Raw genomic sequence first — 18,454 nt, forward strand, 5'->3', positions numbered from 1 at the left:
ATTGTCATTGCCACAGTCCAAGTGGGAGTTAGTGTTCATTCAGGATAGAGTTTGAAGATAACCCCATTGCCAGGCCTATCCATACTAAACATCAGTAGTAAGTTGGGTGGCTTTCCAGTTATAAAAGTCCTCCCTGACTTAACAGACAGACCCTTCTCCCTCTCACTGCCACCTTGCACTGACTTACTGTAATTTATTGGGGGATTTAAAGTGACTGCAGTCTGCTCCTGATTGATAACAGATGCAGTCTGAAACAGCTAGCTCAAAGACTCTCAGCCTCACAGATCTACCTGTGACCAAGTTGCCTGAATGAGACAACGTCAGTGTATAAATCTACCATTGCATCCCACACACACACACACACACACACACACACACACACACACACACACACACACACACACACACACACACACACACACACACACACACACACACACACACACACACACACACACACACACACACACACACACACACACACACACACACACACACACAGTGCAATCGGCCCTGGCACTGGGGCGTGGGTTACATAAATGTGCTCAGCTAGGACTGTGTGTGGGTGTCTGCCTGCCTTTCTCTCCATTCACCTTTGGGCTGTTGCTTTTCGTTGAAATTCCTGCGTTTGAGCACGTCAGTGTTTTTCTCCTGTGTCTTGCTCAGGGGCCTCTCGGCTGTGAGAGAGTAATCAGCCACTGAGGTACCTATCGACTGCACTGTGAGCCCCCTTTAATGATGTCTTAGTTTCAGGCCCCCATTCAAGGCTTCACATCCTCGGTAGCCCACTCCCCTGCCTGGTTTAGTTCAGGTTGTGTAAAGACACTGGGCCAGTGATTGGTACAGTGTCAGGATCAGGAGGGGGCTTCCTGAAGCTGAGTAATTGCAGGGTCTGAGTAACACCTACAACAATTGCTGTACTCCACTCAATTTGTCTCCATCTTGGGCGGCTGGGCACTCTCAACCAGTTAATATGTATTTGAATCCACCTCTTGCATATGTTGCACTTTGTCAAATTGAATTTGAAGAAAGGCTCTGGACACTTTTGTCATTTAGGGTGCATGACAGGAACAACAGTTTGTAATGGTTTCCAAGCAGGATAATTATATAACTTCTTTTACATTTAAAAAAAATTCTCTACAATTTCTATAAACACTCTCTTTTTGTCTGTGTCGTAGTTTGAGAGACCTGTGTGTGTTACACCTCAAAGCAGCAGATTTTGTTCGGCTGCCCATTGGTGCTGAACATTTTCAGGATCATCTGCCAAATGGAACTGCAGTACGAGATGTACCAGCCCTCCCTCCACCACCATGATACAGACACAAACACACTCTTGATATAGTCCTTTATACCGTCTCTTCGCTTTACTCAATATCCCGTTGATGGCTGCGCTCCAGAGCACCAATTATTCTTGAATTGCATGTTCATTATGAATCCCCCATTGACCTCCCTCCACTCTTGATGCTATAATCTCAATAATTGTGCCATTCCGATGCCCTGCAGCATTAAACGTGTCAATGGGGCTGGTTAGCCATGACAACTATCTAAATTGGGATATTGCTTGTCATTCAGTGCCTGTTTAACGGTTTCTTATTAAGATGTCTTATGAAACCTGCCGGATAGGGAAAAAAACGTAGGTCAAACGAGGCCACTCATCACTAAGTTATGAGAGGGCTAATCTATTAATGATTATAGGCTCTTCCTCTTGTGTAAGTATTAGTGTTTCAATTTTTTTCGGCAAATGTTTCAGAAGATCCCCTCTATCTTTTCCTGTAAAATGGGGAAAATATTTTAAATGGCCAACTTGAATTTTCTCTAACAAGGCAAGGAATTCAGAGACTTTCTAGAGTAATTTTTAACATATCATTATATTTGACCCAATAAATTATTAATTGAAGTAGTAGCCTGTTTTCCTTGAGAAATATAATAAATTATGGCTTCACCTACACACAGAGCCTAGCAGCACCATTCATACTAATGAGTGACAATAAAATCTGGTCAAAGTGCTTTGGTTTGGTTTTGTGATTGTGAAAGATGACATACTGTAGCCTTGCAAATGCTCAGTAATCAACAGTAAGACCTGTACCACTGTCCACATAACTTAGACTTCGAGTGCAGCCTTGCACGTGAATGATGAGGATATAAACGCTTACTGTATGTCTCTGGGGTACATTTACAGTGTACTGCTGCATCAAAGCTCAAACCAGAGTCTAGTTAGTGTCTATGTTCATAATTAAGAGTTATTAATAGTCTCTGTACAGTATGTTCAATACATCAACCCTTCCTGAGTGTTGTGTGGACTGGATAGGGCTGGATATATTAATGAGTGCTCAGTTTTGAGTGTCCAACTGTATCAGCAATTAATAACTTACTTAATCCCAGCACGTATGACCCTAGCCAGAGATCACTGATTGCTAACACTTAACAATGTTTATTGACATGATAACATGATACAACATTGTTGCTCATAAAGTGCCTGTATACCTGTGTGTGTCATTATCTTGTAATTATCTTGACGCTGACATTAAATGAGTCATATCCACAACTAGACAGTGTTTTTGTCCATCTCTAGAGGAGGCTAAGTGGCCTCTGCTCTCTGTCCCACAGGGATGACGTGCCAGGCCAGGAGCTCGTACGTGACTAGCGAGATCAAGTGGGGCTACCGCTTCATGCCCGTGCTCACACTGGAGGATGGCTTCTACGAGGTGGACTACAACAGCTTCCACGACATCCATGAGACCAACACACCCAGCTGCAGTGCCAGAGAGCTGACCGAGATGAATTGCCGTGCCCGCCTGCCCCTTACCTGGTCCGTGGCCAGCAAGCTCAGCCAGCAGGGGGTGCTGGAACCTGAAGGCCGCGAGAAGAAGAGTACTACTACCCTGGTAACCCAGGAGGAGGGGCTGGAGGAGCAGACAGAGAGGAATGGTGACATTGCTAACATAGAGAGCGAGTCCAAAGTGTAAAGGGGAGCGAGAGAACCTAGGGCCAGGGGGGCTGTGTGAACCGTACTGTGGCATCTCTTCGCATGACTGGCTGACCAGGTGAGCTGGTCCCAGGTTAGAGGTCAGGGGTCAGGGCCAGGGTAGAAAAGGGGACGGTCTAGCCCGAGGAGCCCTGCAACAAGGACAGCTTAGGCCCTCATCGGGTCATTTACCCTCCAAAGATAGCTGGTAAACGACAATGGCTGGACGGGAAATCTCTGCGGGCAATTGCATGTTTTGAATTTTTTTTGTTTTTCTTCAAAATACAAATTCCTATTATTATTATACATTTTTTTATTCAAAGATTAAAACCTATATAAAAGTATATATTCTAGGGCATTTGCATTTGTATTTTTTGTATGTAATATTTGTTTTGTTGCTGAAGTGTGAATATTTGACAGGAAGATGTTTGATACTGATTTATTTAGAACAGGTCTGTACATATTCTATGCCTTATGTACGAAGATTTCTTTACATTAGGGGTTTTCAGAAATATATAAGCATGTACAAAAACTGTAGTTCATTTATTCTATATTGTGTACATAAGAGAATAATATTGATTGTAATAGGCAAGACAAAATAACTCTTAACAATTCTGTATGCAAGCCCTATAGACTATTAGACCAACGGCATCCTCACATCCTTGCCCACTTGGCAGAGATGTGTTAGACCCTGACTGTGCATGTCCACTAAACATACCACCAAGAGGTAGTGGGAACTGTCGCCCATGACCCTCGAGTATCATCAGTCCAAGTCTCCCCTCCTTGAAGACCTTTTTGTGCTCATAGGATAGGCTTGATGCAATACCCTTTAAGTTGGGAATGGAAGCTGGAAGGGAGAATGAACTGAAGGGAGTTGAACTAAGTTGCCCTTCGGAACCAAGTTGACGTCTGTGTGACCGTTTTCTCTCCATTTGTTTTGGCAGTATTTCTGTTTTGGTCATATAACTAAACATTAATATCAACATATACCCAAATACTACTTTCAAATATGATTTAGGAATTTCTTCATAAGAAGATGACATGGTAAATAACATGTTGGGAATACAGGGCTTTCACATGACATCATCGCTGGAGAGTGTGGTGGAATCTCAGTCTTATATGGTAGTACTGTACCTCACAGTAAGGAGGAGGAAAATGACAGGAAGGAAGTACATGCTCATTTGTTCAGTAGTTGTCTGGCCACGAATCAAAGCTCCGTTATGAAAGACTGACCATCAGAGGCTGTCGATGTACATTGTTAGAGCGTAATATTCCCTTACGGATGCCTATTATCTGAAACCCAGTATTATTGTAATGGTGTCTGTAACCAGCCAGGCCAGACATGAATGTAGGCAACTGTGTCAGCTGAAGATATGGAGGTTGTCATGGGGATGAGGTGGTCTTGTTATGCTACAGACCACAGGCCAGAGTGAGTGTGGTGGATAGCCACCCAGTGGAAAGTTCCATGCAGGCCCTCTAGTTACTGGCACTGTAGGGGTTTCATGATATAATGATGGTATTGCCTAGGGTCTCACTGAAAGTATAACTGAGGCAATGTAAACATAGATCTTGGAGGGGAAAGGGGCGTCTCTATGGACACAGGCAATGCTTTCATGGACAATGCTTTCAATAAAGCTCCTATCGTCGCTGACGAACATGCTCACTTTTCTAATATGTGTGTCTCAGTGTGTCTCTGAGGTGAATCCCACTGTCGTGTTTGGCCCATAGCGGACAGATGAAAGCACACTGGGACTATGTAAAGAAACCATGTGAGGGGAAGTTGGGGAACAGCATTCAGGCCTACTCCGACAACTTTAACAAAGTGCAGATAGAGGCTGTTATTTTTCTTCTTTTCACATATTTTGCCCACTTTATTTCTGCTGCAGAACTACTTTTCTAAAAGCAATTATTTGTGTTTCTGGCAAAATGTTTGATTTGAAAACGAGCAGTGTAATATGACCTAACAATGTTATCACTTTACAACAGTGTGAAATGTCTTTAGTGCGGAACGTTTTAGCTCTGCTTGTCAATGATAGCACACTTGTGTCAATGAAGAACATTTGGAAACACTTTACATTAAGTTGCCCTTATATGATGCACTTAGTCTATAGCTATTTCAATTGTTTTTAATTGTGATCCATATTTGTTACAGGTGTAGTTACTGTGTAGTTATTGGTAATTACTCTGATGTTATAAAAAGGGTAGATATTTCAGCTATGTGGTATTTAAGCAGCTTAATGTAAAGTGTTTGACATGCAGGCATCAACATGCAGTTCATTTGACTTCTGTCCGTCTCTGAACAAAGGCTGAACTAAACAGACATGTTTATTATATCGACTCCTTTATTTGACTGTATTTATTAATTTGCCATTTTAATACCAATCATGGTTGTATTAAGTTGTAACTTTAACATGATTACATTCCAACATACTGGTTCATAAATCAACTTCAACAATACTTTAACCAATACTTATCTCACTGTCTTTTATTGATAAAAATCGTATTCTACCTTTTGTGTGGATTTAATGAAATTGAGAAATATATTCATACTCTGTGGTCAATATTGTGAGAATTATTCATTGAAAGGAACAATCATATTCAATCTAAAGGGAACCTTTTAAACCATGTGGTACAGTACAGGACAAATAAATGGTAGAGCTAGAGTTTGGGAAGACCCACTATTTTGGAATGGGGTGTGATTCTCAAACACTGAGGGTTGCCCAATGCAAAGTACACCAACCCATTATTTATGTAAATTACAACCAACCAGCACCCAAACCCCAAGAGGGGACTGTGTTTGCCAGCTCTGCTTCAGGGATGTGCCAAACAGCACAGCTAAGCTAAAGTCCTGTTCTTCCTGGACTGCTTGTTACTCGAGGTTCTCAACTCTCATGCCATGCAATTGATTTGAAGTATATAAGATGCTGACAGTAGGAAATTAATCTGTTTTGTCTCTCACAAAATTATCAGACTCAGAGTTGAGAAAGGCCACCAAAAGATACTGCAACAGCACAAAGTCGAGTCGATATTCATTTAACAAGACTTCTCATTAGCACTCTATACAGCTTGAAAAAGTACATAGTATATTGTAATTAAGTCTGGGTGTGGACTTAAGATAGTTTAGCAGCATAATTGCTTAACTTCATAGTACTTGCATTGAATTGCTTTATTATGCAAATGCTCAACTAATGAGCTAGTGGGACCAAGCAGCACTACAGTACATATTACAGCTTTGATTGAGACCCCAATACATGTATTGTTAAGCCTTTTATCTATGTTGAACTGGTCTTCTCTGCATTGTGTTGTGTGTAACAATAAGGTTATGCTCGGACAATAGACAAGAATAGAGGTGCCGTAAATGTAAAGATCCGCCCCTTTTCTTCAATTTCAGCCTAAACTAACATACCCAAATCTAACTGCCTGTAGCTCAGGCCCTGAAGCAAGGATATGCCTATTCTTGGTACCATTTGAAAGGAAACACTTTGAAGTTTGTGAAATGTGAAAGGAATGTAGGAGAATATAACACAATAGATCTGGTAAAAGATAATACAAAGAAAAAACAACCATTCTTTTGTTTTTTTTGTAGCATCATCTTTGAAATGCAAGAGAAAGGCCATAATGTATTATTCCAGCCCAGGTGCAATTTAGATTTTGGCCACCAGTGAATGATCAAAGTTTTAGACTGATCCAATGAATCATTTCTGTTCAAAATGTTAAATCAAGACTGCCCAAATGTTCCTAATTTGTTTATTAATAACTATGTTCAAAATTGCGCACTCTCCTCAAACAATAGCATGGTATTCTTTCACTGTAATAGTTACTGTACATTGGACAGTGCAGTTAGATTAACAAGAATTTAAGCTTTCTGCCAATATCAAATATGTCTATGTCCTGGAAAATGCTCTTGTTACTTACAATCTCATGCTAATTGCATTAGCCTACGTTAGCTCAAACGTCCCGGGGAAGGAACACCGATCGCAAAGAAGTTAAGCGTGACTATGTGTTTATTTGCGTGTGTGCGTGTCTGTTCCCCAGCTAAGTGAATGATTTTCAAGATAATGATGGGGCCATACATTCCTTGTGTCTCTCTGATCTAAAAGCCCGACTCCAAGACTGTGGATCTAAAATGCAAGTTTCAAATTGACTGTAGATATGTTTCTCCCTCATAGCGGGGACCCTTTCAACATCCACCAACTCAGTATCTTCAGCATCACATCAGCGTGTGTCAAAACGCCTCTGCACCATTTTGATTTAATATAGATCAGACTTGATTTTTCATAAAAACATGGGCCGGGAACGGGCTTGACAGTTAAGCAAAGCAATAAAGCGACGCACTTTGCCCCTGACAACAGTCAAGTCGGATGGCAGTTCATTGTTTCTGTTGCAAGCAGAGGTGGGAGGCGGGGTGGGGTGGACGGCCTACCTGGGGAAGTTTTCCATTTCCCAATGCTGAAACCAAAATGCTATCTGCTATCACACAAACACACACACAAGCTCACAGCCGCACACAGATGCGCACACGCCCACACACATTTCAGTCACAATCTGAGGTGAAAGTGAATGTAGCCTACTTCATGGCTGAATTTCAGGACCTTCAGAACGGGGGATTTTATCAGATGCCCATTATATTACTCAGCATTACCTTCCTACTCATATAGATGAGTAGGAGGGTAATGCATCAAACAATCAAAATGTGCTGGTACAAAAACGTTTTCATTTTGGTTCATTTTTGATTTGTATTCATTGCAGCTTAAGAAACAAAAGTAAAAGATAGTGATAAAAACCTGTCCTTTTCTATAGACCATCTCTGCCTTTCCCTAACATCTCCATGTAAAGAGTTATGCTGCTTCACAATGACTTGAATGAGCCCCAACAAGCACTACTGTAGAACCCTCCCCACACACACCTTTCATTACCATCAATACATGTGTCACGCCCTGGCCTTAGTTATCTTTGTTATCTTTATTATTTTGGTTAGGTCAGGGTGTGACGAGGGTGGTTTGTGTGTTTTTGTCTCGTCTAGGGTGTTTGTACTGTCTAGGGGGTTTTTGTAGAGTGATGGGGTTGTGTTCATTATAGGTGTGTATGTAAGTCTATGGTTGCCTAGATTGGTTCTCAATTAGAGGCAGGTGTTTATCGTTGTCTCTGATTGGGAACCATATTTAGCCAGCCATGTTCTTTGGGAATTTTGTGGGTGATTGTTTCCTGTGTCAGTGTTTGTGCCACACTGGACTGTTACGGTTTGTTCACGTTTATTGTTTTGTATTGGTGTTCATAGTTCAGTTTTCTATATTAAAACATGGATACCTACCACGCTGCGTATTGGTCCGATCCTTGTTACACCTCATCAGAGGAAGAAGAGGAAGACAGCCGTGACAACATGTCACTGTTTACTGCTGAATTTGGCACTATTGTCCTATGAGAGTTTACCTTTCCTCTCATGTGAAATTCCAATGTCTTCTAGAGAATCACACAGCAAACAATGTTGTAGAAAGTTCCCATGTTTGTCTTTCCTTTGGTTTGACACTACTTCTTTGTCACTGACCACTCTACTCTCTGCCCCCCAACCCAGCCCCATGCAGGTCCTCAGTGTGATAGCGCACGGGCAATGGATGGATGGAAAGCATGCTTTATATGAAAGCACAATTATTGTACAGAAACCCAAATGACTATAGTGACACATTTTTTAAATACATTTATACAGTATGTTTGAAATAAATATGTGTTTGTGTGTTTGATTTGCCCCCAAAACAAGAGAAGGCGTAAGTGGTATGAATCAGCGTACTTGTCATGGGGCTGTGTGTTAGGTGTTGTTAGGGGTTGACAAGCCATTAGACATATATGAGGAACATAAATATAGTTAATATGTATTAAACAAAAAACAAACAAGGAAATATAATTCTTCAAGAGCATTTCCATTTCACTGGTGATACAGGTAACTGCCAAAATAAATGAGGGATACAAAGTACTGTATATTGAAAGCAGTTTCTTCCACACCGGTGTGGTTCCTGAGTTAATTAACATCCCATCATGTTTAGGAAAAAGTATAAAAATTGTGTTTTAGGTTATTGTCCTGCTGAAAGGTGAATTCCTCTCCCAGTGTCCAGAGGAAAGCAGACTGAGCCAGGTTTTTTCCCTGTGCTTAGCTCCATTCTGTTTATTTTTTATCCTGAAAAACTTCCCAGTCCTTAACAATTACAACAACACCCATAAGATGATGCAGCCACCACTATGCTTAAACATATGGAGAGTGGTACTCAGTAATGTGTTGTATTGGATTTGCCCCAAACATAACACCTTGTATTAAGGACAAAAAGTTAATTGCTTTGCCATATTCTTTGCAGTATTATTTAGTGCCTTGTTTCAAACAATTATTTTTATTCTGTACAGGCTTCCTTCTTTTCACTCTGTCATTAGGTTAGTATTGTGGAGTAACTACAATGTTGTTGATCCATCCTCAGTTATCACCTATTACATGTCTGTGGAACTTGTTCAGTTTATGTCTCAGTTGTTGAATCTTGTTATGTTCATACAAATATTTACATATGTTAAGTTTGCTGAAAATAAACGCAGTTGACCGTGAGAGGACATTTCTTTATTTGCTGAGTTTATGTAGCCCAAGCCCTTTACTGCTACCTACAGTAGGCCATTGTATAGCTAAGTGAATCAAATGTAATGTAACTTCCTATTAGCTATCTATCTTGATGTATCATTGTTAATTAAAAACACAAGCTCGAAATGCATTTGTAGATAACAGCCATGGAAGGGGGTGAAACGACTGCAGCTCCCTCCAGCTGTCAGTAAAGGGAGAGTGTAGGCTACTGGAAAGGGCAGGTCATTTTGTGGGAGGACATTATGAAAATATTCTCCAGTTCAAGTCCATAGTAAGGAAGACTATGTATTAGGACAGAGAGATAATAGCAACATAATATTCAGTGCTGTCTAATTTTAGTATAATGAAGCCTGTTCCTTGGTGTTTTTTTCTGTCCTCAGATACGGAGAGCTGTGAAAGCCGGTCCACAGATGAAAAGGTTCCAATGAATGTCCCAAGAGCCTGCACACCTGGTACCTGGACTATGGTTGGCCAGATTAGTACTCTCTAAAAACTATATTTTATTATAGTTAAAATGTTCATGTTCTGTTCACTTAATATCATTTAAAAGTATTAACGTGTCTAATATAATACACTTGTCAAAAACGAATGTAGACATTAATTTCCAAATGCCTTCAAAATCTTTTTAACGATGGAGTGCCAAAATTGCTGCGGATGGCTTCAAAACCATCTAGGGTTAATACATATCGTTGGTTTGAGAAGGATGAATTACAAATGTCCCAATATTTACACTGTATACACAACCCCTTTCCTTCCCACACTTCACTATCTCAAGTTGCTAACACCTGGGCGCTTCGATGGCCTCACAGGAACTTCGTCATTCCTCCTCCTCAGACCTCACCCCTCACTTAGTCACATCTTAACCCTGCACAAGTCAAGCATCACCCCTTCTCCTCAACTCACCCCTAGTCAAGAATCAATCCTGCACTAGTCAACCCTCACCCCTGCATTGGTCAGTAATCATCCTTGCTCTAGTCAAGCCTCATTTTGTATTCTCACCCTGCACTTTTTTTGCACAATGATGAACTTTTCCATTAGCCGAAAAACAGGCACATTTGACAACAACAAAACATGGAGTTATAAGTTTGGGAAAATGTAGCTAGAAATTATCTTCTTCATAATTATCTATGATTAAATTAATTTAAATGAAAATGTTGCTAGCTAATATGAATGTCATACATTGGCACTCCACTGGCGGCAAGTTAACTCACATCCACATCCCTCTCAAAGAAAGCGTTCCCAGATCTTGGACACCCTATTACATTCTTAGAATTCTGATACATCATCATAGCTAAATAACATTGGTTGGTTTAAGCAATAAAGCAAACCATGCCCATTCCAAAATGAAAGCAAATTAATTGTCTATAACTCATTGATCCTGCTTTGTAACTAGACCTACCCCATCTATGTAGTTTGGGTGTTAGCTAGCCTGTCAATAAAAGAACACAGCTAGCTAGCAAGTTAAAGATGGAACACCCAGTAGGGAAACCAGTGCCACTTCGTTTCTTTGACAAAGCAGAGCTGGGAAGCATCGCAGTAAAATGTATTTCAATATATAATGTTGTTCTATTACACGTGCAATAATGTCCCTAAGATATTGTATTGTTGAAATAAATTAAATCATAAATCATAAACTAGCTGGTCAATAGAAAAGCTCATTGCGATTTAAAAATGTGCTTTAATGCAAGAGTGAGAACTGATGCACAGGTGAGTCAGAGGGGTGATACCTGAACAATGCAGGGGTGAAGCTTGACTAGTGCAGGTTTGATACTCGACTAGGGGAAGGATGAAGGTTGAGGAGGGGTTACACTTGACTAGTTGAGAAGTGAGGTCTAAGGAGGAATGACAAAGTTCCTAACAAGTATTCTGTACTTCTAACACCAATACAATCCCACTGTTTACCAATCAGTCCAACACCTCAGCCACTACACTAAATACATGGTCTCTGGTGTCAAAAAAAAGAGGATGCCTCTTACAGTATATCAAACATCAAGAAAACAGCAACTGCAAAATGTTTCAGATGTTGATTTCACCAGGTATCTCACAAGTGTTACCTGGCATGTCACACCAAGTAAGTATTCAAATCATTGCAAAGCGGTAAGGACCAAAGTCTTTTAGGCTCACTTTCTCCAGCGCCTGAACATTCGGTTTTACTTGGTTCTTCAGTGCCATTTTGACTCCAAAATGAGAAACATTCCTGAAATTCAATGAGAGTAAATTAACTGATCTATTGCCAAATTCCATGAGAGTAAAGGAACTGATCTATTTGGACATTTTAAGAATGATGGAAATCCTTTCATAATAAAAGGACCAAGTGAGGAGGGTTAACACATTCAATGCCATTGTGTAAAAATGTTAAGTATTGTGAAGATTGTGCTTTTCATTATCCTTACTGAAGCATAACATTGTCATGATGGGAACTAGACTTGTTAAAATATTTGGGTTGGCATTCTAGACATGTCTACTGTGATTAAATTCCAGTCGTTACCCATCTGAGAACCAAAGAAAGTGGCAGGGAAAAAGGAAACAAATAGACTCAGTACAAGTTGATTCACTTTTTTTTTAATATCATACATAAGACCGCTTGAATATAATACAAAGGGCTTGTCCATTTAAAAAAAATGTTTGGAACATTCTCATATACAGAGCAAGTATTGACTAGATCTTACAATCTGTGGACACAGGTATTTCTTTTCCCATGCCGTTTAATCTTTACAATGCACGTCAGATGTCCTGTAACCAAACTGTTGTCAATCACTCAAAACCAGACGACTGGGGGACAGGAAGGCAAGGGTGGCAATAAAAAGCCTGTATTCCAATGAAATAGGGAGCAGAGCAGAAATGATATTGAACACTTGGGAGTAAAAGTTGGATGTTTGTTGACGATCGTGGCTTTCACTTTCACACACACCTATCAGTAGCCCGACTGCAAATGGCCCCACGGTGGAAGCTTATGCCAATTTTAATGCACCTAAAAATAGTTCCTGTAATATATGTACATAATTGCTTATGTATTTATATATTAAAACACAGCTGTCATTCAGGTTTGTAGACACATCCACACACCATACCCTGTCTATAATATTTAAAGTATGAATATCTACTCTCCTGTTAATTTAAACCCTAAAAGTTTTGCATTTGTACTGGCATTGTCAACTACTTTGGCCTGGAAGCACGGTTACCCACTGACTAATATCACAGAACTTCCACTGCATGGTCTCCACATTGACTTAAATGTACTCAAAATACCATTAGGAAAAAAGTAGTGAGTTCTAAACTTCCTTTATTAAAAAAATACAAATATACATAATAAATTCTATTTCAGCTATTAAAATGGGGTTGAAAAGTAAACACCTGAAGCCTGTGATGTCATAGACACCTTTCCTCTAGCTGTTGCCGCCCCCTTAAATTTTTGCAACGGGTACAAAACTTAGGCCAGTTCTCCCGTATCCTCAGGCATCACACGATGAGACTGGAGTATGACACTCCAGCAGGCAGGGCTCACCTCTCACACCATTCGTCCCTACTCGTTTCCTTTTGGATTCAACCTCCATGGTGAGAGCTTCAGTCAAACATGGATTTTAGCTAATTTAGAGCAGTATCCCAGCAAAAATGTGGATGTGTACAGTGCCTCTCTGCTAGCTAGGTCAAAAAAGTTTGCTTCTAAATTGAGGGGGGAAAAGGGGCACCATTTTCAGACAGGCACGTTTGAAACAGCCTCTGAATATCTGGTCACAAATTGAAGGATTAATGCACTGTTCACATCTTTCCCCTCTCACTTTCAACTCATGAATACGAGGACTTGCCTCAACTAACAGCCACCATACTGATACTCCGGAACCCGCAGAGTAGCAACCAGCGTTGGCATCTATTGTCCCTCAAGTCCTTGAGAACAGAAAAAAGTTCTACCAATGAGAGATTTGTTTTTGATAGTTTTTTTTGTCTTTTTAGAGAGAAAAAAACCTTACAACCAATTCTGTTGAAGATACAGCTAACAGTAAATGTACTGAGTTCAACAACAGTTAAGGTTTTGCTAAAGCAATAGATACAGCCATTTTTACTGACATTTAAAAAAGGTCTTGATACACCTTGTTTCAAAGTGCAGAACTGCTACATTATTGGTTACAGACATATATGTGCTATAAAACAGCTTTGGTACAATAAATTATCAAAAAGGGAAAATAAATTCTTGTAAAATTCACAGCATAATTGTGAGGCAAAAAAGCAGTCACATAAAATTCAGCATGTTTTCATTTCGAAGATGAACAGAAGACATTTTTGCAGAAGCTCTGTTGGAGGAACCACATGCTGAAGAAACAAAGAAAAGCAAGTAAAAAGTTGGAAGGGACACAGTCATAGCTAATTCCATCCATCTTGCAACAAAAATACTTCTGTGAACTTACAAGGGCCGGCAATCACTGGACCTCGCAAGCCACACGTTTTAGTTAAAGGCCTCAAATTACCATTCTCAAAACACATTTTTTCCAACTTTTTCTTAGTTAAGAATTATGTTTTTTTTATCCAAACTTCAAAAATAGAGGAAAGCTATTTTCTCATTTAAACAATAATGTACAGCTTCTTTACCCACCCCCCACCCTTAATTTCAGAGTCCAAAAAAAAACATAAGGCCAAAGAGTTATCTAAAAAAACGGACACTGCCCGGACATCTGTACTGTAGGTTTGGGGTGGCTCGGCCCTGGCCACTGCTCCTAAGTACATCTCTTCAGTGTGGCCTTTTTACCAGTCCAGAGGAGGGCTAGGAGGGCCCACCTTTACTGGCCTGGGGCCTCCCAGCATAGCACTCTGCTGCACAGCTGTACATGGCTGGCCCCCAGCGCAGCACATCCACATCCCTCTCAAAGAAAGCGTGACACAGACAAACCCAGCGAGATGGAAACTCCTGCATAATGCTTCAATCCTCCGCCACTCTATAGACAGGTATACTACAAAGCAGGATCAGTTAGCCAGCCAACTTGCCTAAATATTTTGAAATAACTTATTTAAAAAATACATAAGCTTGAAATGGAAATGGTCTAATGACAGTAACCTGGTTGTTTATAAAAGTTAGCTAACTCATTGATCCTGCTTTGTAGTATACACTTCAGGTCTCACAGCTCACAGGTGGAATTGCACAACAGAACAGAACAATTAAAATGAGAACATAAATCCAAAGAGAAAATTATTCTTGCCGAATATGGAAAAAAGTGCAAATGTGTGGATAGGAGTTGCTGGAAATGTTATGGTGCTTTAACAATTTCTTTACTAAATAGCCGTCAACAAATAATGTCTACATCATTTTCTACCCACAGACTTCTAAGCTCTCGGCTGACAATAACAAGGAATAATGCAAACCATGCAGAGTCGAGTGAGAGTTGTATGTGAAATGAATGGATGTTTCAGTACTGTTGTGAAGTATGTTATGCAAGATCGTTTGTAGTAGAAAATCTAATTCCCTGTGAACACTGAAAATGGTGGAGCGAAAAATCTCATTTGAAACCAAAGTGAAGAGAGAAACCCAAGGGTGGCATGGGGAGGAGTTGGAGAGATGGTGGGCTCTGCACTGTGGTAGAGGGTCAGTGATAAGGTTCCCCTCCAGTTTAAAGCAGCTTTTTGATTCTTTATGCACATTTTTTGTTGAAATAAAAACCCACCACCTTCAAAAAAACAAACATTCTCAGTTTAGTCACGAACTGGCGACAGAACTCTGCTGCGCACAGACTCCTACCATGGGCGACTCCTCCCTGTCTACGCCTTGTCTCATGCCCATGGGGTAGGTGGGGTGGCCCGCCATCCCAGTCTCTTGTCTGGGGCTGGAGAAGGCACCCAGTCCCATTCTGCCGTTCTGGCCAAAGTCCAAGGCTGCGTTGGCGGGGAGCGGGCGCAGCTGGTAAGCCTTGTTCCCCTGGGCCCCGGTGGAGGAGGAAGATGTGGAGGAGGAGGAGGAAGACAGGGAGGTCATAGACAGGTGGCCGTGCACCACCTCCACCGAGTTCTCTGTGGAGGCACTGTTGATAGGGGAGTGGTAGAGGCGGGGCTGCGCAGGCAGGCCCTGCTGTGCATGGGGGTGGTGGTGTAAGTGATGGTGTCCGTGGTGATGGTGCTGGTGGGCGGAGGAGCTGTTGCCGGGGGCCAAGGGGTGGATGGCCTTGGGCGCCTGGGGAGGCACGTGAAAGGTGGTTTCCTGGACGGGGTGGGTCTCCACTGTCACTGTCTGCGCCCCTTTGCCACCAGCCCAGCCAACTGGGGGAGGGAACGGCTGCCTCGCCTGACACACAACAGCAACAGTCAGTTACTCAAATGACTGATAACAGGTTATTCAACTCTGTCTGAAGAGCGACACCTATGTTTATAAAACCCAATACTTCTCCAAGCTGTGCCTATGAGGGCTCATCCAGCTCAAATGGGAGTTGAGGTAAAGGTTGTCAACCTGGGTTATAGACTAAGTGACAATCTAGTGGGGGTCACTTGGCCAGGAGCAATAGTGTGTGTGTGAGACTTGCCTGTGGGCAGAGATTTTCGCAGTCCATGGCCTGCACGGCAGCACTGAAGTTACCTCCGCTGTGCCGGTGCTGATGTGTTGGGTCCGAGCGCGCCCGCCCACTGGTGCTCGTGCCAGACGACCCTCCTGCAGAGCAGAAACCCAAACAGAAATCGGTTGACATTAAATTTATGTTGAACATTTGAGACAGTTCCAATCTCCCTTAAGGCACTGTACTACCGTAGGTACCTGAGCTGTTAGTTAATAACACATTTTTATAATTTCATCATATCTAATCCAGTACTGAAAAAATGTATTCCTTGGGAATCCCACAGTGTGCGGGGCTAGAGCAAACAAAGTGAACACCCCAGGGGTTCCCCAGGATTGGACTGAGAGACATCTAAGGTCTAAGGTCACGCTATTGCTTCAAAGTGAACAACCAGTTCTCCATGCAGCTTTGCGGCTGCATTGCTCTCCCTACCTGAGCTGGAGGAGGTGCTGGAGGTGGTTCCCGAGGACTGGGACTGCTCCAGCGCGGGGCTGGTGGACACGCTGCTGCTCGTGTTGGTCCCCTCATCCGCAGTCTTCTTGAAGAAGCTGTGCTGCAGGGCGTAGTAGGGCTGGATGCGGCTCTTGGGGTCGTAGTCCAGCATCCGAAGGATCAGGTCCTTGAACTTCAAGTAGTCAGCGACAGCGTGGCCAGACTCGCCCGCCCGCCGCCCCCCAGGACCCCCCGCCTCCACACCCAGGATGCTGTGCAGCTTCCGCATGCCCGGCGGCTTATACTGCGCACACACAGAACAGAGACTTTGAGGATATATACACTCACTATTGCAAAGGACATTTATGACATCACAGCAACATAATTGACAGAGTGATTTGTTGAACTCACCCTTTTGCCATCTTTGGTCTTCTTTGCACCCCACGTGCTGTCCGATATCTTCTCAAATAACTTCCTGGCCTTGGGCGCCTGGTCCAATATGTAATTGGGAGGGACACCCAGAACTTCCACTATTTTGTTAATTTGATCAATCTGAAAAATCAGAAGACCACAATTAAGAATGTCTTACCCTATTTGGCACAAACTGCGTATTAAATTGCCTGCACCTCAGTATAGGAAAAAGGACTGGGTTTAAGAGGCATGTGAAGGTCTTACATTACATTTATCAACAATACAACAACTAAGACCCTTCTTTCTTTTCTCTCCAAAACTCTTGAACGTGCCGTCCTTGGCCAGCTCTCCTGCTATCTCTCTCAGAATGACCTTCTTGATCCAAATCAGTCAGGTTTCATGACTAGTCATTCAACTGAGACTGCTCTTCTCTGTGTCACGGAGGCGCTCCGCACTGCTAAAGCTAACTCTCTCTCCTCTGCTCTCATCCTTCTAGACCTATCGGCTGCCTTTGATACTGTGAACCATCAGATCCTCCTCTCCACCCTCTCCGAGTTGGGCATCTCCGGCGCGGCCCACGCTTGGATTGCGTCCTACCTGGCAGGTCGCTCCTACCAGGTGGCGTGGCGAGAATCTGTCTCCGCACCACGTGCTCTCACCACTGGTGTCCCCCAGGGCTCTGTTCTAGGCCCTCTCCTATTCTCGCTATACACCAAGTCACTTGGCTCTGTCATATCCTCACATGGTCTCTCCTATCATTGCTATGCAGACGACACACAATTAATCTTCTCCTTTCCCCCCCTCTGATAACCAGGTGGCGAATCGCATCTCTGCATGTCTGGCAGACATATCAGTGTGGATGACGGATCACCACCTCAAGCTGAACCTCGGCAAGACGGAGCTGCTCTTCCTCCCGGGGAAGGACTGCTCGTTCCATGATCTCGCCATCACGGTTGACAACTCCATTGTGTCCTCCTCCCAGAGTGCTAAGAACCTTGGCGTGATCCTGGACAACACCCTGTCGTTCTCAACTAACATCAAGGCAGTGACCCGTTCCTGTAGGTTCATGCTCTACAACATTCGCAGAGTACGACCCTGCCTCACACAGGAAGCGGCGCAGGTCCTAATCCAGGCACTTGTCATCTCCCGTCTGGATTACTGCAACTCGCTGTTGGCTGGGCTCCCTGCCTGTGCCATTAAACCCCTACAACTCATCCAGAACGCCGCAGCCCGTCTGGTGTTCAACCTTCCCAAGTTCTCTCACGTCACCCCGCTCCTCCGCTCTCTCCACTGGCTTCCAGTTGAAGCTCGCATCCGCTACAAGACCATGGTGCTTGCCTACGGAGCTGTGAGGGGAACGGCACCTCCGTACCTTCAGGCTCTGATCAGGCCCTACACCCAAACAAGGGCACTGCGTTCATCCACCTCTGGCCTGCTCGCCTCCCTACCTCTGAGGAAGTACAGTTCCCGCTCAGCCCAGTCAAAACTGTTCGCTGCTCTGGCACC

General features: G+C 42.7%; 2 protein-coding genes across 7 annotated transcripts in view; one reads left to right on the forward strand and one right to left on the reverse strand.

Moving 5' to 3' along the window:
* kcnj6 (potassium inwardly rectifying channel subfamily J member 6) overlaps positions 1-10,137 on the forward strand; it is an 86,059-nt gene extending 75,922 nt beyond the window's left edge. For 2 of the 3 annotated variants that reach the window (XM_071338962.1, XM_071338963.1), the window contains exon 3: positions 2,608-8,275. In XM_071338962.1, the coding sequence (XP_071195063.1) occupies positions 2,608-2,966 (359 nt within the window). In that variant the 3' untranslated portion in view covers positions 2,967-8,275. Of the gene's footprint in view, positions 1-2,607; positions 8,276-9,958 lie in introns of those variants that run through there. The other variant, XM_071338965.1, reaches the window with a different exon arrangement.
* Positions 10,138-12,118: 1,981 nt separating this feature from the next.
* LOC139537533 (dual specificity tyrosine-phosphorylation-regulated kinase 1A-like) overlaps positions 12,119-18,454 on the reverse strand; it is a 47,171-nt gene continuing 40,835 nt past the window's right edge. For all 4 annotated transcript variants that reach the window (XM_071338967.1, XM_071338968.1, XM_071338966.1 and 1 more), the window contains 4 exons: positions 16,949-17,089; positions 16,538-16,841; positions 16,079-16,203; positions 12,119-15,843 (listed from right to left, as the gene is read on the reverse strand). In XM_071338967.1, coding sequence (XP_071195068.1) covers positions 15,262-15,843; positions 16,079-16,203; positions 16,538-16,841; positions 16,949-17,089 — 1,152 coding nt within the window. In that variant the 3' untranslated portion in view covers positions 12,119-15,261. The remainder of the gene's footprint in view (positions 15,844-16,078; positions 16,204-16,537; positions 16,842-16,948; positions 17,090-18,454) is intronic.

Source organism: Salvelinus alpinus, chromosome 13 (genome assembly GCF_045679555.1).
Source record: "Salvelinus alpinus chromosome 13, SLU_Salpinus.1, whole genome shotgun sequence".
NCBI classification, from domain to species: domain Eukaryota; kingdom Metazoa; phylum Chordata; class Actinopteri; order Salmoniformes; family Salmonidae; genus Salvelinus; species Salvelinus alpinus.